The following is a 26,228-nucleotide window of genomic DNA, read 5'->3' as shown; positions in this document are numbered from 1 at the left end:
TTGTGATATACTGCTTGAATTGAATATGTAAATATTACTTTTGTTTCAAATTTTAAAACTAATGTTATGAATTTCTTTTAACAAGTTTTAATAGTATATATCTTTTCAATATGTCGTAACAATTTCTGAAAGAAAGTTCTGAAAATATTTCTATCTAAATGGGAATAAAATTGAAATCGAAAATCTACTAAAATTACAGTTTTTATATATAAATTGTACACTAGCTTGCAAACTCAGTTTTGTCGAAACGTTTGACGTGAAATTTAATTATAAGACTAAACTGAACATAACTGAACAATTGAACTTTTATATTTCATGAGCTCTCAACTGTTATAGCAAACTAAATTAATTTTTATATCGACTGACTCGACTAATCATGGACAAACAAGGCTCTGGAATAATTGAAAAGAAATAATTATTATTTTTTTCTGTGAAGTACAATAAAAACTTATCATGATGACAGCTATTAATAAAAAACAAATAATAGATAAAAAATAACTTGATAAAAATACAGGCAGCTTCACCAAACATAAATTTAATGATTATTTCTTTTACTTCACTAGTGTGTGACAGTAATTTGCGGCAAGCTGTAGTAATGGGATTCAAATCTTTAAGTTTAAAACTACTTGATATTTTTAGGAACAGCCTGGGCGGCGCGGAAGCTGCAGCACTGTTCTCACACAAAAATGTTATTTGCCGATTACTTCGTTTAAACTTAAGAGAAAAACGAGCGCTTAGCATTTTTAAAATGTATATGTCCAGGCCTACAAAAAAGTATAAGTGGCTTGGGGAGATAAAACCAAAGGGTAAGACTTTGCGACACTTTAAAGTCGTGGCTGTTGAAACATTTGATGAATAACTTTCAGAGTTGTTTACATCTCAGCTCATTGAGCACCCGGGTCCATAGCCGTCAGAACTAGAAAATTTAAATCATTATTTTTATTCTTATGTTTATAGAACCCCTCTGTCCTGTCAGGACAGGACACAGTACCCATCAAATTAATAAATAACAAGGATGAATAATGATCCAGTGATAAAAGAACAAAAATGAGGGGAAAACTAAATGAACGAAAAGAGAAAAAAGTTTTAAAATAAAAAATATTTGTTCTACATAATAAAGATTATGAAAGGAAAATGGAAAAAAAAACTATGCACGCAGATGAAAGATGAGAGTAAAAAAATTGTATTTTTTGAATATTTATTTTAACTGATTTCTGAATTAACAGTACAGTGTTCCTATATATTATCACAGCCGGTTCGAATACAAAATTTTCAATTTAAAACATCAACATTAACATCAACTCAACTTGAACATAAACTTTTTGAAAATCATTTTTTTAATGAGTTATAATTCGGCCTTTGTCTGATGGTGAGGCCAAGAGGTAAATCATTTCAAATTCAAATATTTTTACATTGATACATTAATACAATTAATGTTTTTGATAAACTGTCATTATTACATTAATGATGATAAATGGCACTTTAAATAAAGTAAAATTAAACAATTAAAATAAAAGTAAAAATGTATGAGTAGCATTATTAAGATAGTATTATGCACTGACAAGAAGTAAGGAAATAGTCCGGTCAAATATTGGAGGGAAAATTATAGAAACGTTTGTGGGAGAAATTCATCAAACTCCCGATTTTAATCGTTTCCACTTAAACATTTTGACATCTTGACACATTTAATCTGTCATGGCTGTTTAGTGTTCAGGGGTTGTTATAAATGTTATAAACAAGAGAAAAAGAAAAAAGAAAATATTTGGTTTACGAAAGTTAAAGTTAACCCTCCACTATTTGTGCAAATTTATAAAAATCCAATAATTAAGAAATCAACGCCAAGGCAGAATTTCTGCGTCAAACCGGGGTTAACCAACACTTTTTTTCTAGAAGAAAAAACATTTTTGATCAATTATCCCGAAACAATTACTTTTCCTTTCCCCGTTTCCGATTACAAAACAACCTAAATGGGTTGCAAATGATGACGTCTCCACCCAAGCATTGCATGAGTTCAATTCATGTTTCTGATTTTTGCAAAAACTGTGCAAACTTTTACCTTGGAAAACACGATGTCATCCCAGAAATCTTTTCATAACATTAGAAACCAGACTAAACCAAAAAAAACCTCTGTTAAGTAAACCAAAACTAACTGAAGAGTGGGCAACCCGTTTTTTGGGAAAAAGTTAAGAAGAAAAATTTCCCCCCAAAAGTTGTTTAATCTGGAAATTATTTAAATTTTTGGGGTTGCCAGGTCTAAGCTAAATTTTTGATTTAACGATATTTTCGTCAACATTTTCTTCTTTTCAATCAGTCTTTCTGTTTATATTAGGACTTATCTTGATTTTGTCATAATTTCCAAATATCACACAAATTAATCGACTGTCACTTTTATATCAGCACTTTTACTTTCTTTCCAGCACTTTAAACTGATAAATCCTTGTATACTTTAAGGATTTTGCGGTATATATGTATAAATAGACATTTTATCGTTCTTGGATTAGAAATATCGGAGAATAATTGAGAAATGGATTAAATTTGTTTGAAGAACGATGGTGATGTACAGATACAGATTATTATAAAAGTTTTGGAGGGAAGAATATATATTTTCACTGGGCATCTTCTCCTCTCTTTTAACCATTAAAAACCCCTGGAGTACCCTGGAGAACCCTGGAGAACCCTAGAGTATCCTGGAGTATCCTGGAGAGCCCTGGAGAATCCTAGGGAGCCCTGGAGCAATCAGGAGAACTCTGGAGTACTCTGGAGTACTATGGAGTACCCTGGAGTACCCTGGAGTAATCTGGAGTACCCTGGAGTACCCTGGAGTACCCTGGAGTACCCTGAAGTACCATGAAGCACCCTGGAGTACCCTGGAGTACCCTGGAGTACCCTGACGTACCCTGGAGTACTCTGGAGAACCCTGGAGAACCATGAAGTATCCTGAAGTACCCTGGAGAGTCTACATCAGACTGCAATGTTTCTTCTTCAGAAGACTTTTATGTTTTGGTTTCTCTACAAGAACTAATCTTGTTTCCACAACCGGAGACTTAGTTTCCTCTTCTGGTTCCTCCGGAGCAGGTTCCGGAGCTGGGACGGAAACCTCTGGTTCCGGAACCCGTAGTTTCTCCGCCTGAACCTGGTTAAAGGCTGACTCCAGGTCCTGGTTTAGGTTTCCTCCCTTCCAGAGCTGAAGGATGATATCTGCATCCTGGCTGACCTCTCCTTCAGGTTGGAACGGATTCTCCCATCCCTCCTCTCCCTCACTAGAATAGAAAAATATATTTACAACATGTTGTTTATTTATTCAGGAACTTCGAACTGTGTGAGTCCTTGCACCTTCCTTACTTTAGACTTATATTTCATAATAATATCAACCTTCCCCCCCCCCCGCATGAATAATTATGATAATTAGATCTTTAATCAATAAATATAGGTTTCAAGTTTCATTATAAACCTATCGGATCAACGAAAACAAATTTGCAGCCCATATATGGACATTCTTATCATATTTAGATTTGATAGATAATATTTGTGCTGTTTAGATTATGGATTTAAGAGATAATATTAGTATTGTTTAGATTATAGATTTGATAGATAATATTATATATGATGAATGGATGGTTATATCGCTGATGGATAGATTAATTATCAATCGATAAGGATAGTAGATAGATAGATAAATATAGATAGGAGGTTGCATTAAATATTTATCATTGTTTACACTAAAAGATAGTGTAATAAGTGCTACTCTCCTTTATCATTTCTCTCTAGCAGAAGTTTGCGTCAATACTCTTCAACTTGAAAGAAATCAGAGTCAATGCTTATCAACAACTGAACAACTACTGCTCTAGCTGTACTTATCTACTAAACCTTTTACTACCCTGCGTCCTATCTACTCCTCTACATAAACCACGTTAATACTACTCTACTATTCTACTGTTCTATTAGACAGGATAAAGAAAGATTACACAGGATTATTGGATGAAGAGCCTTTCTTCTTTCAAGAGATGACAGAGGGAGCATTAATTGGGTTTAGAGAGTTTAGTCCAGAAAAGGAAGAAGAGAGGGCAGGGGTAAAGGTTGGAGTGAAAGAAGTTTAAGGTTGAGAATAGAAGGAGTGAAGAAGTTGGAGGTTGGGAATAGAAGGAGTGAAGAAGTTGAAGGTTGATAATAGAAGGATTGAAGAAGTTGAAGGTTGATAATAGAAGGATTGAAGAAGTTGAAGGTTGAGAATAGAAGGATTGAAGAAGTTGAAGGTTGAGAATAGAAGGATTGAAGAAGTTGAAGGTTGAGAATAGAAGGATTGAAGAAGTTGAAGGTTGAGAATAGAAGGATTGAAGAAGTTGAAGGTTGAGAATAGAAGGATTGAAGTAGTTGGAGGTTGAGAATAGAAGGATTGAAGTAGTTGGAGGTTGAGAATAGAAGGATTGAAGTAGTTGGAGGTTGAGAATAGAAGGATTGAAGTAGTTGGAGGTTGAGAATAGAAGGATTGAAGTAGTTGGAGGTTGAGAATAGAAGGATTGAAGTAGTTGGAGGTTGAGAATAGAAGGATTGAAGTAGTTGGAGGTTGAGAATAGAAGGATTGAAGTAGTTGGAGGTTGAGAATAGAAGGATTGAAGTAGTTGGAGGTTGAGAATAGAAGGATTGAAGTAGTTGGAGGTTGAGAATAGAAGGATTGAAGTAGTTGGAGGTTGAGAATAGAAGGATTGAAGTAGTTGGAGGTTGAGAATAGAAGGATTGAAGTAGTTGGAGGTTGAGAATAGAAGGATTGAAGTAGTTGGAGGTTGAGAATAGAAGGATTGAAGTAGTTGGAGGTTGAGAATAGAAGGATTGAAGTAGTTGGAGGTTGAGAATAGAAGGATTGAAGTAGTTGGAGGTTGAGAATAGAAGGATTGAAGTAGTTGGAGGTTGAGAATAGAAGGATTGAAGTAGTTGGAGGTTGAGAATAGAAGGATTGAAGTAGTTGGAGGTTGAGAATAGAAGGATTGAAGTAGTTGGAGGTTGAGAATAGAAGGATTGAAGTAGTTGGAGGTTGAGAATAGAAGGTATGAAAGGAGCGGGAAGACTGGGTTGAAATATCTCAAGAATAGGTTGTGATAAATATCTAGACTAAGTTGAGATACCTCTAGAATAGGTTGTGATAAATATCTAGACTAAATTGAGATACCTCTAGAATAGGTTGAAATGAATCTAGAATAGTATGAGAAATATTTAGACTAAGTTGATATATCTAAGTAGAATAGATTGACATATCTCTAGAATAGGTTGTGATAAATATCTAGACTAAGTTGATATATCTAATTAGAATAGATTGAAATGAATCTAGATATAAGATATATCCAGAATAGGTTGAGATATGTTTAGACTAAGTTGGGATACCGAGCTATAGAATAGGTTGAAATGAATCCAGAATAGGTTGAGATATGTTTAGACTAAGTTGGGATACCGAGCTATAGAATAGGTTGAAATGAATCCAGAATAGGTTGAGATATGTTTAGACTAAGTTGGGATACCGAGCTATAGAATAGGTTGAAATGAATCCAGAATAGGTTGAGATATGTTTAGACTAAGTTGGGATACCGAGCTATAGAATAGGTTGAAATGAATCCAGAATAGGTTGAGATATGTTTAGACTAAGTTGGGATACCGAGCTNGGGGGGGTTAAATATAATCAGCTTTTAGAATAACAACTTGAAATCTAATATTTAATCAAGCTCTGACTCTGCTTAGATTTAGGTTCACATTTCTCAGGGTGTGGAGTGGAGTAGAGAGAGAAGAGAAAATAATACAACCCGAAGCATGCTTCTCAATTGAAACCCAATCTGCTGACATCATGAACCTCGCATTCCGCACATTCAAGCATACTCTGGGTTAACTCATTTTATTCCAGGTTTCTAATTAAACAAAGCATTTCTGGTCAATTAACTCCAGGGTTTGATTTAAAGAGAATTTAATCTGCAATTTTTTAATTAACCTCGAATGTGGATCGAACAATGGTCATTAATTAGATTTAATTAAATTAGAAAGGAACCTAGGGAAGATTATATTGACATCAAGTATTTAATCTTTAAATAAAAAGTTAAAATAAATGGAGAACATCATACCGATTAATAGAACATATTTCATATAACACTTTTTAATATAATTCAATTAATCATTTATTCAAAATTTCCTCGTCATTTTTCTTTTCTCCTCTATTTACTTTGCAACCCTGTTCTACTGCTTCTTTCCTCTCCTATCTATCTATCTATTCTATTTTCTTCTAATCCTCTCCTATCCCTCTATCTATCCTATTTTCTTCTAATCCATCTCCTATCCCTCTATCTATCCTATTTTCTTCTAATCCTTTCCTATCCCTCTATCTATCCTATTTTCTTCTAATCCTTTCCTATCTCTCTATCTATCCTATTTTCTTCTAATCCTCTCCTATCCCTCTATTTATCCTATTTTCTTCTAATCCTCTCCTATCCCTCTATCTATCCTATTTTCTTCTAATCCTATCTTTCCAACGAGCCTTACTATCTAACTACAAACTAGTAAAAAAAATTTTTTTAAGATCTAGATATTTATTTATGTATGGAGGTTATTACAGGTTTACAAAATTGTTATTATGGATAAAAATTTTTTGCGATATTTTCGTGTACATACAATTATAAATTGGTAAGGTCAAAATCCAGAAATTTACAGATACATTTTTTTCGTTTTTTCATGTCTTGATTGCTGGTAAATTTATATTCAAGTACTGACAGAGCAGCAGTTCAAGAGAAAAAACTACATTATATATTAGAGGATAGCATACTTTTGGGCGATAAGACAGGGAGATACTACAAACACAGTGTTATCTCTTATTGGAAAATCCTACAGTTAACAGTGTGCGTGCTTTCACATAAACATGCACGGAAGCGAGTTTATATTAAAGAAGATTATTGTTAGCATCGTAACATGGAACATTGAACGTTCCTAGTTAAAAATGATGCTACAAAATCTCAGTTTGAGAAAAAGGCGTAATGATTTAGATATGAAGAATATTAAAGAAAATTCATGTTAGCAAGAGAAACATTGACCGTAAAAAATTACAAATCTGAATATTTAACCAACGAAATAAGTAAATATCTCTTTAACTAACTAACTAATAACCAATTAACTAACCATCTGACTAACTAACTAACTCATCATTCTCTCTGTTAAACCTGAGCCTCTGTATTTCTCTGAATCCCCTGGAGCTAAGGAGCTTTTTTTTTATCGATTTTGATGGTTATTATATCGTTAGAACTGCAGACGAGGGTCAACCCAGACCAAAATATATTTTCAATAAATGAGGAACTAACATCTACTTTTTTACTCTACAGAGGTTTGGTCCATCACCATCACCGAATTTGAAACTATTTTGAATACACGTCAGAACTCAGATGGCTGAAAAGTCCAATTTCATACTTTTATGGCCCTCACTGTATCTATCTCTATTGTCTACAATTTAATAATTTTCAGGTTTTTTCCTTTTAAAAATGTCTAAATCGTTCAAGGTGAATGTATTTTACTTAATGCATGTAAAGCAAGTTTACCCTGAATACCGTGTCAAAATATAATTTTCGGGTTGCATTTCAGAGCTTAATACTACTTTTTAACAATGCAGAAAAGTTGTCTGTTTGATCCCATGTTGACTAAATTGAAAAACTAATGCAATTGCAGACTTTTATTTTATTACAATTGTCTATCTGCATGAAATAGTTTAGTCGGCATGTGTGTGTAGATACATTGTGAAATATTTTCAGTTTTTGTAAATATTTTTCCTTTTCCCTTGTAAACTTTTTCTATGGAGTGTTTAGCATTTCTAAATTTAAATCTACTATTTTCCACCTCATCGATCAACGAATCCATACATAGGAGCATAATTTCGAGTTCGAGTGCACAATAACAAGTTTTCGAAAAAAAAATTGGATGGTTCATTTACAAAATATTACAAATAATAAAAAATATTTTTGGTGATTTAGGCCATTTGGATATTGGCTATTTTCTCATACCAATGTATTTGTAATTTTATGAAACTAATGTGTACTTCATCATTCTTACTCACTTCATCGTGAATTTCATACTGAACACGCTATTAACGTGCTATAAAGTTAAATTCGCTGTACATTATAGCACGTGTGCTATAAAGTTTTGATTGGTTCCTAGGATTTTCTCCAAAAAATTTAGGATATTTCCAAAATATTTTTTTCAGTTGAAATGAAAATAAAATTGAAATCAACTTAATATTTTGACTTCTGATTTGTTTCAAAGCTAATTTGATTTAAAGGGACTGTAAAGGAAAAATGAAAGGGGGTATAGGCTGAAAGCTAATCACTTTAGCTCTCGATCACGACCCATGAAAGTTATATCTGATGTTCCTATCTCGAGAAATTGATATACAACTTTGTCAAATTTATACGAAAATTAATATATATATACAATTTTGTATAAAAGTAGTGGCTTTAAATAGCTCAAATTCAGCAAATATGCAACCAATCTGAAAACGATGATATCCCAGAGAAAGCTAAATGTAACTTAGGTTTACTCCAATTGTAATTTTAAATTTTTTATTTCTATTTTTAATAGATTTAATTCATAATATTATTTATACGTCCGTATTACTTGACCAGAAATTCCACCAATGGCAGTGCAGTAAAGTGGTCACGTGATAAAGGCGGAGACACATGACCAGTATACTGCTCTGCCATTGGTGATAGTTCTGGTCACGTGATTTAAGTTTAAGATTTTCTAAATTTTACATATATGAACTTTCGTTTGATTTTAACACAGTTTTATATCAATTTCTCGAGACAGGAACATCAGATCAAACTTTCATGGGTCGCGATCAAGAGCTAAAGTGATTAGCTTTCAGCCTATACCCCCTTTCATTTTTCCTTTACAGTCCCTTTAAAAGAGCCATTGAAAACTACAAAAACGTTTCATAAAATTACCTACAACTCTATTATTTTGGCACGACGTGCTATAAAGTTTTTGGACTTAAATTTTCTCAATATCTCGAAGGTTCTCGCCTTTTTAGTTTATATTTTGTCCCTCACTAAAGCTCGGGACATTATTAAATCTAAAAAGGCTTGAACCTTCTCGATAAAGAGAAAATTTCTGCCCAAAAACTTTATAACACTGCGAACAAAAATAACAGTGTTATAAATAGTTAACGTGTATAATACATTTCAATGTACAGTTACGCCAAATAAATATGAGGATTTAAATACGGTCCTTTGCACAATATGGCACACCGTAAAGATAAATTTATGAAGAAAGCATTATTTAAAATAAAATCTGTTTATTGTTTTAGATAGTATTTTTCCTGGTTTCTAACGAGAAACAAAAAGTAAAAATACTATTAGGCCTTCTTTGAATCATGTTTATTAGGACAACCTGTATATTTGAAACAATTATAAACAACCTTGATAAAGAAGATTATCTTAATCCTATCTTACCTTGAATCGTTTAAGTCTTGGTTTGATTGCTCCAGCAGGGACGAATCATTGAAATCTATTATCCTGGGAGCTGTAGAGAGAGCAGCAGTCCGCTCCACATACTTGACCTACTCGGACATATCATTTAAACCAGAGAATCAGCAAAATAAATCCATATTTTTGACAAAAAGAACGAAAATGGAAGACATACTTTCATACTTATTCAAGTAGTGTTTTCTTTTCATTTTTCCTTCAACTTTTAGTCAAGGGATTAGAGGGGGGAGGGGCATACATTTCCAGACATACTCAGGCACGCCTCTCTTTTCTGTTCTTAATCAAGATGAACAAATCAACAATAGAATCTGATGTGCTTGTGGTGTCTGGCAACAAGAAATAAACTCGTAGATTTTAAATCAAAGCCGGACGCCATTTTGTGAGTTTATGAGGATATTTGAAAATTCTTGAGAAATATTTAAATATATTTGATTAAATTTCTATTTTTCAAGGGAAGGGCGAAGAATGTTTTCCACTCCAATGATTTCAAATATCTGGATTCTGCAGGGTTTGCAAAAAAACAAGATTTCAGATTTAATACTAGAACTCCAAGCCGAAAATATCTTAAACTATATATCCAAACGTTTTGTGCATGTATATTTGCTGAAAAAGTTTACCCAGAGTAACCCACCCCCTTTTCCACCCCCTGGTATCGTTTAAAAGTAAAATACCCACCACCTCATGCTTTTTTGTTGTTGACAATATGCTTATCCAAGATCTTAATGGAAAACTTTGATACAATCTTGGGACATAAAACATTTAACAATTTGCTCTTTATTAAATCTAGAATTATAGTTGCGAAACAATTGTAAGGTTTTGTGAAATTTCTGGAGATATAAGCATTATGGAATTTAATTGAAAATTTCGAGTTTTAAAGCTGGAGTAGGTTCAAGTTAATCTTATCCGTTAGTATAATCTACTAGAGATTAATTTCTCCGGGAAGAGTTAGAAACCATGAATACCGGTTTCTGATTACTAAGGTTAGGCTCAAAATCTTAAGCTCTAGGATACACGGCTCATTTTCCTTTCTCCTTGAAGGTTTAAACCCCGTTACTCTGGGTTAGTTTACCAACAATGACATATTCACGAAGCATGACAGATTAGAAATCATTCTCTTCCGACATTTTACATTATCTGGTAACGAACCCTGCCCGAGGTTGGATAATTAACCTACAGAGTTGTTGTCATGTCATCATCATACTATCACGTGACTTGATCTCGGGACACCAGGCTTGGTCACGAGACAAGAGAACTATAAGCAAGAGACAAGAGAACTATAATCAAGAGACAAGAGAATTAATCACGAAATAAGTGACCTAATCACAGAACAAAAGACCTATTCAAGAGATTAGAGACCTAATCACGAGACATAATAACTGGTACCCAGATACAAGTCCTGGTCCCTAGAAACAACGTCTGATCAAGTGACAACTGACCTGGTCAAGAGACATGAAAAATAGTCGTGAGACACTAGAAATGGCCATGAGGCTCAAGGTATAGTTCCGAGACAAAAGATTTGATCACGAGACACAGGTTTTTTCACGAAACACAAGATCGTGTCACAAGACACAAGATCTAGTCACAAGACACAATATCTAGTCACAAGACACAATATCTAGTCACAAGACACAATATCTAGTCACAAGACACAAGACCTAGTCACAAGACACAAGATCTAGTCACAAGACACAATATCTATTCACAAGACACAAGATCGTGTCACAAGACACAATATCAATATCACAAGACACAAGATTTGGCACGAGTCACAAGATTTGGCAACGGATCATTGATTATGTATAAAGGTAAATGCTAAATGTTAATAACAAGTTCTTGATCGTGACTGCATGTATTGAATATATCTCTAGGTTAAACCCATCCCTGCTCATCTTATCTGTATTCTATTCAACATTAATCATGGATTTATCAACACCTTGCATTCTCCCAATACCTGGTCACGTGTCAGGTTGGTTTGAGGTTCTAAAACTTATTATAACAAAGTTAGATTAATCAAGTTTAGGATCACTAGGCTTTTATGGCGCTTCGCACCCATCTTCTTTTTCAACTTTTAGTTGTGGCTCTTTCTGTAAGCATCTTCTCTTTGTAAAATATAAAAAAAAAAATCTAGCGGATTTTAAATTTTTTTCGTGGATTTTTAAAATTTTATAGAAATCAAAAAATTTAGAGACAAATTTTTAAAATATGAGCATTCATAAACCTTCCCATAGACCGATTCAGCCGTTTTGACGTTTATTAGATACAAACAGACAAAAAAATGACAAGCAAAGTATATATGTAGCAAATACAGCTAACGAGATCGCGCCCAGTGGTAGTGGCGGGATTGTAGCCGTGTAGATTGTGTTCTTGATGAGACATTGACCAATTAATTGTACCTGGATAGATACTAGTTCGAGAAACTGTTATGGAGTAGGGAATTTACGATTTAGATACAGATTGTAGAGTAAAGTTGTCTGCAATTAAAGGTACTGAAGACTTGCCTCAAACTCTGATTTTGTAATCCCTATATTTGTATTGTATCCTTTGGCTTTTAGAACTAAAAAAGTTCATGATTTGACATATCAAAGGGCTGTAACATCAAGATAAAAGGTTTCAGGATTTAGAAAATTCGAGTTTGAGGCAATTTATCAGTTCCTTTGTCTGAACCCTGGAAAAATGACCAGGTTTACGAAGCTCAGTTTAGTTTTTTCTGAAAATGTTTAAAGTTTCTCGTCTATATCTGCAGGTCAGTAGATCTGGGTAGGAAAATGAAGTGCTGAGTAGAAGCTTAACAAGGGAGCACTAATGAGACTCAGATAATCAGGTGTTGGGAGGTGGGGGGGGGGGAGGAGGCAATTATAATGAAAAGGAGGGATAATTATGTAGAAAGGGAGCGGGAGGGAACAGAGTTAGGAAATCAACTAGAGGGATGGTAACGATGAAGTTATGAAGAGAAAATGAATGGCTCAGATAAAAGAGTTTATATTGGAGAAGAGGAAAGAATGGTTCAGTTCAGATAAAAGAGTTTGTATTGAAGAAGGAGAGAGGATTGACTTTGCTTAAATGTAAGAATTTTTGTATCAAGGAGAAAGGAGAAGGATTGGCTTAGTTCAGATAAAAGACTTTATATTTGAGAAGAGGAAAGTATAAAAGAAAAAAAGTAGAAGTAGAAGGATTACCAGCTTTGGATAAAAGAGTTTCTGTATGGATAAGAGAAGGGGACTGGAAAGCGCTTAGTTTAATTGAAAGAGTTAGTATAAGGAAAAGGAATAAAGAATTAAAGAATCTTATTTTAGATGAAAGAATAAATAGGAAGAGAAGGCTAAAACAGGGACTTAGTTCAGATCAAAGAGTTAACAGGATGATCAGGGGAAAGGGCTCAGCCGAGATGACTAAGAAAAAATACAGTAAAGAGAAGCGCGAAAAAGAAAAGAAAACTGAAGATAGATAAAGTATGGAGATACAAAGACACCAAACTATGGAAAAAAATAAAAATGTATCTAGAAGAAATGAAAAAATAAATATTTTAATTCTCTTTTAAATGCAGAATATTGATTTAAAAATGATTTCCTTGATTGGTTCTCTGCCCGGGAGCGGAGACCGTTCTCTTCGTTTAATTTTCTCCTCAAGAGGACAGTAGGTGACCAGGAGACTCCCGTCCTTATCCTCGGAGGCAACCTCGTTCCTGGTGTTAAACGTGACCCTGTGGATGGATTGGCGGACCGGAGTATCTAATCTTCCTCCGTCCCCTCTTGTCAGCTCCAAACTAAAATAATTCAAGATTTAATTTCCATTCAGAGAAAAACAATAATTATTGTTTTTTAATTGAATATATTTTATTTTTGGTTTGATATGAAACTATCTCTAATACAATTGTATCCCTCGAATGGAAACCTTCAGGTTGATATTTTCTATGAAGAGATTTCTCCAGGATATAGATAGAATATTAACCAGGTCGCATGATACACAAACCTCCAACTAGTTAGGACGGATTTATAGAAATATCTTTTAAGAAATATCGTTGTTAATCTTGTTTTTTTAAACAAGAAAAGTTAAACCTACGGGCACATAGGGTCGAATTTTCAAACCAAAAATATGCTTGCTCTGTTAAATTCATGACATGGAAACCGACCTAAAGGGATGCCGAAACTTTTTTTAAAACTTTTAACCAAAAAAGTAGTTGAACTCTTCTCGCTATTTTTTGGCTTTTGATTCCTAAGTCTAATTTAATTCCTCCTTCGTACAACCAAACAAATATGTCTTACACTAAGTTTAGTTAGGGTTTATTATATTTTCAGGATTCCTCTAGATCTAGGTTGTGTTTAAAGATAGAGTAAAACATGAATATTAGACATGAGATGAAAAATTCGTTTTGTACCCCGGCTGGAGATTGTTGGTTGGAATTTAAAATTTGTTCCAATCAGGGGGCGGGCATAACTCTCCTAATTTTGCCTGGCTAGGTTTAAACTGTACAGTGAAATTTGTCGAAAAATGTTTCCTTATGACTGAGTTGGTATCATAGAGTACAGTGGGTTTAATCCTAAGTACATCTATTTGTACGGTATTGAGTGGACAGTTAATTTTAATATTTTTCAACAATGAGATATTGTAGTGTCAAAATTTGTGTAAACAACGATGTATCATTTGTTATATTTATACATCAAAAAGGGGATTTAGGGGGGGGGGGGGTCAAATTGAATCTATGTAGGAAAGTCCCTGGAAAAAAGTTTCTGGAAAAAAACAGCTGGAAATAAAAACTTTAGAAAAAAAGTCCGAATTTTATCAAGTCCTTGGAAAAATTGTCAGTGGAAATAAAGTCCGGTGTTTTGGATTCCTGGGACTTTTTTTCCTAAAATAGTGTGGGGGGCTGCCAGCCTGCCAATAAAGTCTCAGAAAATAAGATACCAGGAAAAAAAGTCCTGAAGAAAATAAATCCGAGGAAAAGAAAACCTAGAATTGTGAATCATTCATTTTCACTTGTTAGAGGACTTTTTTGTATAAAATCATACTGGAGCCAGAAAAAAGTCCTAGAAAATAAAGTCTCGAATTGGTAGGACTTTATTTCCGGAGACTTTTTAATAAAAGGACTTTTTTCCACAGGACTTTTACAGTGTGAAATTTTAGGACTTTTTTGCCGGAAACTTTTTTCCAAAGGGTTAAGGAGAAGGATTTTATTTTTTTCTCTATTTGTCATGTCTCATTTTTATACAAAAATCATATGGATTTGTTTTCTTTGCTTGAATATTGTAGTCTTCACTTTCAAACAATAACTTTCAAAACTGATCTACGAATTATGATCCCCCCAGGTAGAATTTCTGAGCGGGTCATTGTGTACAGTGGCTGTACAACAAGAAGTCTAAAATTCCAGATGCCCCCTCTATTACTAATATCTCGATGGTTCCAATCCATCATCTACTTCAAATCTTTCCGCCCTCACTCCATCTTCCGACGGAAGACTGGATTTTTAACTCATTTAATATTAACATTAGGCACTATATTAGAAAGGCCGGGAGAAGATGATAGGATTAGATCGGTAATCTATGCTTCGTTCAATGTGACAGCTTTGGTTAAAATAATTTTTTTTTCAATTTATACAATATACTGATATTTAGTTTCCGGGGTTGCAAAAGCAAATACTACTAGTTTAAGATTGATTAATGGTTTGATAACAGGAAGACTATACTTTTATTAACCATATGTCCCTTAAATAATATCCAGACAATCAACTCAATTTATAATTCACTTTCTCTTGAACCCTCCTACCCGTATTTGTCTAACTCTACGCTGCATGAGTCAGTTTCTAAAGAATTTTTAAAATTGAATCAATCCTTCTCACCCTGCCTCAACATACTACACGCCTGTTAAACAGTTAACCTGGAAACACTAACAAACCCTGACTTAACACGGTAAAAAGTTTTAAACAAACTAAACTTCAGGAGTTTTCTTGTAATCACGGGATTAAAGGATCTTGTCATTTGAATATTTTCACTTGAATATATGATCTTGTCACTTGATATATGATCTTGTCACTTGAATATAGTCACTTGATATATGATCTTGTCACTTGATATATGATCTTGTCACTTGAATATATGATCTTGTCACTTGTTGTGACTTAATTATCTGATCTTGTCACATGAATATATGATCTTGTCACTTGAATATATGATCTTGTGACTTAATTATCTGATCTTGTCACATGAATATATTATCTTGTTACTTGAATATAAGATCTTGTCACTTGAATATATGATCTTGTCACTTGAATATAGAATCTTGTCACTTGAATATATATGATCTTGTCACTTGAATATATGATCTTGTCACTTCAATATATGATCTTGTCACTTGAATATATTATCTTGTCACTTGAATATATGATCTTATCACTTGAATATATGATCTTGTCACTTGAATATGTGATCTTGTCACTTGAATATATGATCTTATCACTTGAATATATGATCTTGTCATTTGAATATATGATCTTGTCACTTGAATATATGATCTTGTCATTTGAATATTTTCACTTGAATATATGATCTTATCACTTGAATATATGACCTTGTTACTTGAATATATGATCTTATCAATTGAATATATTATCTTGTCACTTGAATATATGATCTTATCACTTGAATATATGATCTTATCACTTGAATATATGATCTTGTCCCTTGAATATATGATCTTGTCACTTGCACTTGAATATATGATCTTATCACTTGAATATATAACCTTATCACTTGAATATATGATCTTATCACTTGAATATATGATCTTGTCCCTTGAATATATGATCTTGAATATATGATCTTGTCACTTGAATATATGATCTTGTCACTTGAATATATGATCTTGTCGTTATAATGTGTTTTTTAGATTACACTTCAAGATCTTGTCAAGTAATTATAAGACCTTGTTACGTAACTGTTGGATTTGTAACGTGATAAAAGGATCTTGTTACGTAATAAAAGGGTCTTTCCCGTAATGAAAGGATCTTGTGACGCAATGAAAGGACCTTGTCACCTAATTATAGGATCTTGTCACGTGTTTATTGGATCTTGTCACGTGTTTATAGGATCTTATGACGTGTTTAAAGAATCTTGTCACGTGTTTATAGGATCGTGTCACGTGTTTAAAGGATCTTGTCACGTATTTATAGGATCATGTCACATTTCCATAGGATCTTGTCATGTGTCTTTAGGATCTTGTCACGTGGTTATAGAATCTTTTCACATAATTTGATTGTCGCAGATGTTAAAAAAAAGCTTTAAAGCTTGTCTGCAAAAAATCATGTTTTACTGTTTTACTGTCATCATTAGAAATATTAAACATTCATACTCAGTCAAACTTAAGCCTCAGCTTATTAGATACTTTAAACCTTAACTCAACTGAACCTAATCCTTCTTAAGAAATCAACCCTTCTCCTCTAAACCTACACTTAAGAACCAAAACCTACTTTATAAATTAAAACCTACTTCAAGAACCTGCATCTACTTTAAGAACCTGGACCTAATTTAAGAACCCAAACCTACTTTATGAACCTGAACATACTTCAAGAACCCCAAACCGACTTTAAGAACCTGAACCTTCTGTATGAACCTGAACCTACTTGAAGAACCCAAACCTACTTTAAGAACTTGAACCTCCTTTAAGAACCTGAACCTACAACGAGAACCTGAATTTACTTGTAGATCAAAACCTACAATGAGGTATTTAATGAACGGGCAAATTCTAAAAAAATGCATTTTTTCAATTAAATTCAAATCAAACATAAAAGCAACATGTATATATATGTTTTGCAGAATTACAGGTTTTAGTTAAATATTTTTTTAAATGCGAATATATCTTAGACATCTTGACTAAAGTTTATGTTTGACATATATAGATTATAGAGAGAGAAATAGCTTTTAGTCGGAACGGAAATAGTTCATTGACATTGATGGGAGCAGACTCAGAGGAGTACAGAGGAAACAATTTAATCCAAGTAGGCCTCAGGATTGGGCAGTATAGTTTCAATATAAGCAGTTTAAAACATTAGGCCTTGATTTCAGTAAACTCAGATTTAAAACAGAAAGCATAGATCATTTAAAAAGCAGAAATCTTAAAATTCAAAATGTAAGTATTATCGGTAAGAATTGATTACAAACAGTTTAAAGCAGTAAGCCTAGAATACAAACAGTTTAAAGCAGTAAGCTTAGAATACAAACAATTTAAAGCAGTAAGCCTAGAATAAAAACAGTTTAAAGCAGTAAGTCTGGAATACTAACAGTTTAAAGCAGTAAGCTTAGAATACAAACAGTTTAAGCAGTAAGCCCAGAATAAAAACAGTTTAAAGCAGTAAGCCTTGAATATAAACAGTTTAAAGCAGTAAGCTTAGAATACAAACAGTTTAAAGCAGTAAGCCTAGAATAAAAACAGTTTAAAGCAGTAAGCCTTGAATATAAACAGTTTAAAGCAGTAAGCTTAGAATATAAACAGTTTAAAGCAGTAAGCTTAGAATACAAACAGTTTAAAGCAGTAAGACTAGAATATAAACAGTATAAAGCAGTAAGCCTTGAATATAAACAGTTTAATGCAGTAAGCCTTGAATACTAACAGTTTCAAGCAGTAAGCCTTGAATATACAGATTAAAGCAGTAAGCTTAGAATACAAACAGTTAAAAGCAGTAAGCCTTGAATATAAACAGTTTAAAGCAGTAAGCCTTGCATACTAACAGTTTAAAGCAGTAAGCTTAGAATATAAACAGTTTAAAGCAGTAAGCCTAGAATACAAACAGTGTAAAGCAGAAAGTTTAGAATACAAATAGTTAAAAGCAGTAAGCCTAGAATACTAACAGAAAAACTAGAATATAAACAGTTTAAAGCCGTAAGCCTAGAATACAAACAGTTTAAAGCAGTAAGCTTAGAATACAAGCAGTTTAAAGTAGTAAGCTTAGAATATAAACAGTTAAAAAAGCAATATGAACAGTTTAAAGCTGAAGGCTAAGCATTTAACCATTTTTTTTAAAGTATGTGTGAAGTTGCAGTCTTAAATTCTGTTATCATTAAAGGTATCTGTCTATCTATCTAAGCATATTTCTAACTGTATATCTATCTATCAAGTAAATGTACATCTGGTAAACTGAAGGCATGATTATAGACGTGCCGGGGTTTCGCTTGAATTATTTCTAAGTTTCTCACAGGAAATCTACAAAATATACAACATGAGCCTAAACCTAAACCTGAACCTATACCTTAACAAAGCGTAACCAAATCTAAATCTGCACATAAACCTAGCCCTGAACATAAACCTTAAGAAAAGCGTAACCAAACCTAATTCTTAAAATAAACCTGAAACAAAACCTTTAAAACCTATCCTAGAAGCAGTTGGCGGATAAATTGTGAAGAAAGAGTAAACAAAAGAAAAAAGCAATTCATCACTTTAATATTTTAGAAAGAGTCATTTTTCAACTAAACAGATGGAGGGTTTTATAGAAGGTGAGGAGGGGGAGGGGGAGGAGTAGGAGGATTTTAAGATTTGAATTTTTCCGAGGCAAGATAATTTATCAAGCTTATGACTTTCATGCCCCACCCAGGGATACAACATAATAACATTAGTTATGTCACACCCTGGATAAGATTACACAGACATAATTACATTAATTGCACCACACCCTGTCTGAATTATTCAATTCTCTATGAACTCAGGGGCATTAAGCATAATTTGTGCTTAGAAGAAAAATCTAAAAAGTATAAAAAATTGTGTGCCTGAAACATTAAATAATAATTTGCAAATAAAAAATAAACAATAAATATATAAAAATAACATTAACATAATTATTCGCACACAATAAACCTTTAATTAGCGCTAATAATAAGCAGGAAGCAATGTTTAGTGTTCTTAGTTTACACTGTACACAATAGAATACTTTGGCGGATTTTTAGCCGTGGAGATGTGATTTGTCAGGCAACATGAAACATGCAACTGCAATAACTTTATACAAAACTTTAATAAAGTTGTGTTTTGGTTCCATTTCACCAGTTCGATTAATATTGTTGAGTTGAGGGTTGAGGAAGAAAAAGTTTTGGCAGGTCAACATAAATCTTAAATAATAATTAATGGGGGGAAAAGGTGACGAGAAAATGAGAATTTACGAAGAAATAAGCAGAAAAAAACCCAAAAGAATGTGAGTTAAGTGATTTTTTTATATTGTGCGTACTATGTATGTATCTTCAGTGTACAATAATGCATTTGTTTTACATTACATTTACATTCTACACTCTTTTGTATACACTCTATATTGTATTCTAGAGTCTACATTATACAATCTGTACTCTTAGAGTCTACAGTCTGTACTCTTAGAGTCTACAGTCTGTACTCTAGAGTCTACAGTCTGTACTCTAGAGTCTACAGTCTGTACTCTAGAGTCTACAGTCTGTATCTAGAGTCTACAGTCTGTACTCTAGAGTCTACAGTCTGTACTCTAGAGTCTACAATCTGTTCTTTAAAGTCTACAGTTTGTAGGTTTCTAAATAAATATTCTAGTCTGGAAGTTTAAGAAACTGTTAACATTTAAAGTAGGTACTAAAGCATGCACTAACCAAAACCTGACTTCAAAAAATTACGAACAAAATTCTAGGTCTTTCAAGATTTTTGGGGACAATGTGAAGTCTATTATTATGTTTAGTCGTGGAAAAGCATTCGAATTATTCATAAATATCTCATAAACAAAATGTTGTAAATAAACATGACAAAATAATGGCTTCAGAGTCAGGGGTTTAGTCAGGAATTTGTCCAGGGGGGGGGCTCAGCACTTTAATCTATAGATTTCACTGGTCCAGGGTGGGGGCTTAGCCCCCATAGCCCCCCCCTGACTACCATCTGTTCAGAGTGTAAATTGTGAACTAGCGCCTTGAATAAAAATGATTCAAAACGATGGAATTTTTTGGTTAATTAGGAAAGCTAGTCAACGAGTTATTTTTTGAACTTTTTGTAAACTGTGGACTAAGTTTCAAACTTAACTATTCAATTTTCTTTTCAAATTTTATTACAAAGTTTTACAAAAGAGACCTGGAAATATTATTTAGAAAAAAAAATTAAACCTGTCGAAGACATATTTTTATTACACACAAAGATGCGCAATTCTGGAGTTTTTGCAATAATAGAATCAAGAAAACGTTAAATTAAACTTACTTGTTTTCCAGCTGGATCTCATAACAATCCATCCTAGTGCACTCAGTTTCATCTTTATTAGACGGCGGAGAAACAATTTGCCCTTCTTCAACCAGCGGCGGAGAAACTAGTTGCCCTTCTTTATTCAGTGGAGGAGACATTATCTCTTCTTTAATAATTGGCGAAGATACTACAAACTTTCCTTCTCCATTCAGTGGCGGAGTGTCATCTTTAACAAATGGCGGAGATACTAGCTGCCCTTCTTCAACCAATGGCTGAGATAGTAGCTGCCCTTCTTCTTTAAGTGGCGGAGAAACAATCGTTTCTTCCTCAACGTTTAGCGGAGCGTCAAACTGCCCTTCTTCAACATTTGAAGTTGAACTAAATAACTCCAATGAACCAAATTGAACCAAACTTTCGTTTTGTTCAATAATAGTTGAACTTTCTATTGTTTTGTTCAGATGTTCTTCATCTTTTGTTAGTTTAATGACATCTTCTGCTATTTCTGTTTTCTCTTCAAATGTATTTTCAATATCAAATTCCCCTTCCTGATTTTTCTCATTTTCTTCTGTAAATTTGCTCTCGATCTTTGTTTCATCATTTAACTTGTTTTTATTTTCCTCTTCTGTAGATTTTTTTTCATTCTGATCTTCACTAAATGTATTTTCATCTTCTTTTTCTTGATGTTTTGTCTGAATGGCTCCTTGGTCTGAATGATCTTCATCTTGCTCTGCATGTGTATTCTCATCAATCTTCGCTTCAGAAGGTTTGGTTTGCTCCAGGTCTATCTCAACACAAGAAAAATCTTGCTCCGCAGATTTACGTTCGTTCTTTAAATTTTCCAGCTGTAAATTTATATTTTGTATCCTCAACTCAACATCCTCGTCCCTAACCTCCGACCTCCATAACTCGACTTCAACAATAAGATCGTCACTAGTGTTCACCGGATCGTCCGAGGTCTCGCTGATTATCGAACTATTCCGGCTCGAACTCGTCTCTGTTCCGTCCTGTGTTCCGTATCCATCCTCGACCAACCCGTTCCCGTTGAACTCGTCAGCGTCGACCTTGTTCCTCGTCTCAACCCTGCCCCGGGTCTCCACCCTTGCCTCCTGGTTCTGAACTAACGATATCTCTGAGAAGAGATGAAAAATCAGATCAAATTATCAGGTTTAAATTCTCCAGATTTGGTTCTAAGTCTCCAAATAAGGCTTTGAAACGATCTAAGTGTTAAACCAGACCGTCTTAAAACGCCCCAAGAAGAATGCCTTAAAACTCAATTTCCTTCAATTATTTTCTTTTGCATCATTTCAAGGCTGGTACTTTTATATTATATGGCTTTTTTCAGATATTGATATCCCATTAATAACCAGCATAAAATCATTTATATTGAAGTTTTACCAAAAATGTATGAGAAGTATCTACGCCTGGGATATCTAGCGTATTTTGACGCTTCGCTTGTGCGACAAAGTGACGCCAATTGAACAAATGGCGTTAATTGGCCGATTAAAATTCCAGTGTTTCAACATTTATTGGAACTAGTTTAAATAGTTTGAATCATACTCCCACTATTAACCCCCCCCCCTCCCCTTCTTCTTTAATCTGCATTAGACTCGAAATGTTAATCACACAAATACATTTTTTAGTTTTACGAGAAACTCTTTAAATCATATTACAAGTGAAAGCAAAATATCTGTAATCTAGAAATTATCTTAAACTTAAATTTTAATCCTAATCGATCCTGATGAAAGCTTGCATTTAAAAACTGAAAAGGAATTGAGTCTTTGGTGCAACAAACTCAGATAATCATCACTTTTGTTTGCAACCTCCAGAGAGGGGGGGGGGTTGCTCCCCCATTGAAACCATATTTTCACTGATCCAAGGGGGCGGCACAACCCGAATAGCCCCCCCCCCCGTGTATACGCCCCTTCAATCTAAAGGCAGAAAGCAACTAGTTTACAAGAAAAAGAATTAAGTTAACCACTAAAAAGTCTTTAATTTGACGGAATGCTCGAATTCTAAGAAATGATGAAAACCAGAATGTCGTGGGAAATTAAATTATAATTCAAGAAAATGAAACTATTTTTGAAAACAAATCCGCAACTGCATAATACTGGTTTAAACAGACATAAAATACAGGATTACGAGGAAATATATTCAATGTGAAATACAAAACAACTTTCTTTCACTAAGCTTATAGAGATGAAATATTCAGTTCTTAAATACCATTTCTTTTATCTGACATCATTAATTCAGATTAGAATAAAAATACTTAATATAAGAATATATTTCATCAGAAAAAAGAAATTGCAGAAGAAAAGTTTAAAATTTTGTGTTGCAATTCCTATATTTTATTACTGTGTTTTTGTTTTGTTAAAGTGTTATGAATTCTGAATTGAAGTATGAAAATGATCGGAATGTTTCGAGATCTTTTTATGATTAAAAACAGTGTAAAATCTTTAACTTCAATTCATTTCTTTAGCCAACCTTTTTGTTCTAATTTAAGAATGATTGTTTACGACTGAAATTAAGCATTTTACTCTGTTATTTGTTCATCTATATTTATGGTCATTTAGAGGTAGTTAATGGCTTTTTCTAGCATTAATTCTATTCATTCTTCCCTTATAGGAATATTGTAGTATTAGACAGTAGTGACTATAGTTAGTTTGGGTAAATTCCCTTATAGGAATATTGTAGTATTAGTCAGTAGTGACTATAGTTAGTTTGGGTAACTTTTCTTATAGAAATACTGTATCAGTCAATAGTGACTATAGTTAGTTCGGGTAATTTCCCTTATAGGAATGTTGTAGTATTAGTCAGTAGTGACTATAGTTAGTTTGGGTAACTTTTCTTCGCTACTAAATTTTAATTAAAGGGACTGTAAGTGTAAATTTAAATGACCCTCCATGGGAACGAGAGCAATGTCCGATTTCTAACAGTACCCTTGAAACCTTAATCTGATGTTGGAGATATCGCTGTTTTTTTTTACTCGAAAAGTGTTTATTTTTGTGAATATTTCCATTGATTAATTTTTCGATCTTATAAGCTAGAAATGCTTTTGCAGGGAAACCACACATGAAAGTAAATAGTTCAAAATGAATATCTAATTCATACTTGATCAGCTGAAACTTTCAAGGATACCGTTATAAATCAGGCATTGCCATCTTTGCCTGGAGGGTCACTTGAAATTATGCTTAGTCTCTTTAAAGGATTGTTTATTGAACCTTTAGAGATCAGATTAACATCCATATATCGTTTAACCTGATTGTGTAAACCTTTTAGACCTCAAAATTTTACTTTTTGATCGGGCAAAATTAAAAATCTCTACGAAGTCAGGTTTCAAAGCTATTTGGATTAGAAAATTATATTTTTGGCTATTTGAATTAGAAAATTATATTTTTGGCTATTTGAAATTAGAAAATTATATTTTTGGCTATTTGAATTAGAAAATTATATTTTTTGCTGTTGAATTGAAAAATTATATTTTTGGCTATTTGAATTAGAAAATTATATTTTTGGCTATTTGAAATTAGAAAATTATATTTTTGGCTATTTGAATTAGAAAATTATATTTTTGGCTATTTGAATTAGAAAATTATATTTTTTGCTGTTGAATTAGAAAATTATATTTTTGGGGAAATCCAACCTTTTAATTCAATTCCTTTTAACCCATTTAAAAAATGTTTAATATATCATAACTTTTAAAAACATTTTTTGGTATTTCTGTTTAAAATAGAAATGTAGTATATTTACATATTTATGTCATATGTATTGGTTATGGTGTTTTTTTTTATCAATAATTTTATCAATATTTAATCATTACTTTTCAGAAGCTCAAGACATCTAATAAAAAACAGTAATTCTATACATGCATAATCAATTTATAGAAAAAGTTATTAGTGACTATATATATATATGTATATGTATACATTTATTTGTGTAATATTTATTTTTCACTGTGTTTTTGAGAATCATGAACATGGAAATGACTGTTTAAAGGGACTGTAAACGTTATCGTAGGAAAAAAATTATTAAGAGAATGTTGTTTTTGTGGCTATGAGGCGAACTCTGAGAAAAAAAATTAATTCTGATATAAATAAATTTTTGTAGTTGTTGCAATATTACACTATTAAAAGCTGATAAATTAAAAAAATTAGAAAAATGATCTTACTCAAACTGAGAAATTACTAAGTTTTAGATATCAAAGATTTACAACATTGGGTTCCAGAGATATAGGGATTATAAATTCAGAGTTTGTGGCAAAGACTCAATTCCTTTCCGGGGAATTATGAATACAAAATAACCAATATAAGCAGTGAGCAGTGAGCAATTCATGAATAAGGAGCAAGAGTTGCAATATTTAAAATTCCATTTAGGAGGGAAACTTAAGTGTCAACAGGGCTTGCTTTCATAGATAAACATATGGAATGCATTCTAGACATAGGAGGTGGAAATATAGTTTAAATTCTTGAAATTATTTAAAACTTTATAACTTTGAAAATATGAAATCTATTTCAATGACTTCGACCTATTTAAATATTTTCTCTTTGAAACCTAAGCCTGGACATTATTTTGAATTTATCGTATGTACAAGCTTGCCTGATATTATCCGGGATTAAAGAATATATATTCTATCAACTTGATACACTTTAACTTTATTGATCCATGGTTTCATTTTATGACGACATTTACAGTTTAAAACACTTCAACAGGAGATAATTATCAATGGCTCCTTTTTTTGGCTCCAACTAAACATTTTACTGAGTTTTTTCTCTTTCCTAGAAGATTATCCACAATACGGGATATTTCGGGCGCTTCCTCTTCTTCCTGTTGAAGCGTGGACCCGGAGTTAAGAAGAACTGGTCCGCGCTGAACCAACATTTTATATCACGATTATTATTAATCAATTAATAATAATTAGGTTATTTTGTCAAGTTCACTGAAACCACATGTGTTTAGCCGGGCATGGGCAGGCATAGACTAAAGTAGCTCTGCTTGAAGCTGTCCCCCTATCCTCCTCCTCCTCCTTCTTCTCCTTCTCCCCCCCGGTACAAATACAGCTGCGCCCGGTATCACAGCTTGCAACAGCAGCAGCAGTCATTTTCGGAGCCTGGAGTATCCATCCACAACCCAACCCTACTCCCTAGTCTACTCAGTCTACAGCCCATTTTTAAGCAGACACTCAAATATCGTAAAGACAAATATTGGACTGGATGACTGTGGGGTTAAATGAGTGGCCATGTTTATTTTCTGCCTGTCCGAGGAGTCCGAGTCAATATTTATTTTGTCATATTTAACCATAGAAAACATTCATTTTACAAATTGAGTTTAAAACGATGATCAGTTAGATTTTTTTCTCGTTTTTATTTGATTTGGGGACTTTAAAGGAATTAAGTCATTGCCGCAAACTCAAATTTACTAATCCCCATATCTTTGCAATATTATGATGTAAAACGTTGATATTTTAAGCTTAGTTTTTTGATCGAAAGTCATGGGCTGCAAAGATATAGGGATTAAAAAATCAATTCCTTTGTAAGCATTGTCAAAATTAATCCCTTTTTTCAGAAAAGATAAATATTT

The 26,228-nt window shown here is 33.1% G+C and overlaps 1 protein-coding gene across 1 annotated transcript; it reads right to left on the bottom strand.

The window, feature by feature from the left end:
• Positions 1 to 1,184: 1,184 nt before the first annotated feature.
• LOC111704367 (uncharacterized) lies at positions 1,185 to 25,641 on the bottom strand. The gene is made up of 5 exons (XM_023476593.1): positions 25,427 to 25,641; positions 20,673 to 21,783; positions 13,065 to 13,260; positions 9,465 to 9,571; positions 1,185 to 3,260 (listed from the first exon to the last, which is right to left on the bottom strand). The coding sequence occupies exons 1-5, from the start codon at positions 25,527 to 25,529 to the stop codon at positions 2,957 to 2,959; spliced, it is 1,821 nt and encodes a 606-aa protein (XP_023332361.1). The 5' UTR covers positions 25,530 to 25,641; the 3' UTR covers positions 1,185 to 2,956.
• Between the last annotated feature and the right edge of the window lie 587 nt (positions 25,642 to 26,228).

The sequence above is a fragment of the Eurytemora carolleeae genome, unplaced genomic scaffold, assembly GCF_000591075.1.
Source record: "Eurytemora carolleeae unplaced genomic scaffold, Eaff_2.0 scaffold131, whole genome shotgun sequence".
NCBI lineage: Eukaryota > Metazoa > Arthropoda > Copepoda > Calanoida > Temoridae > Eurytemora > Eurytemora carolleeae.
Note: the sequence above shows the minus strand (reverse complement) of the source record. Positions and strands in the feature narration are given on the sequence as shown.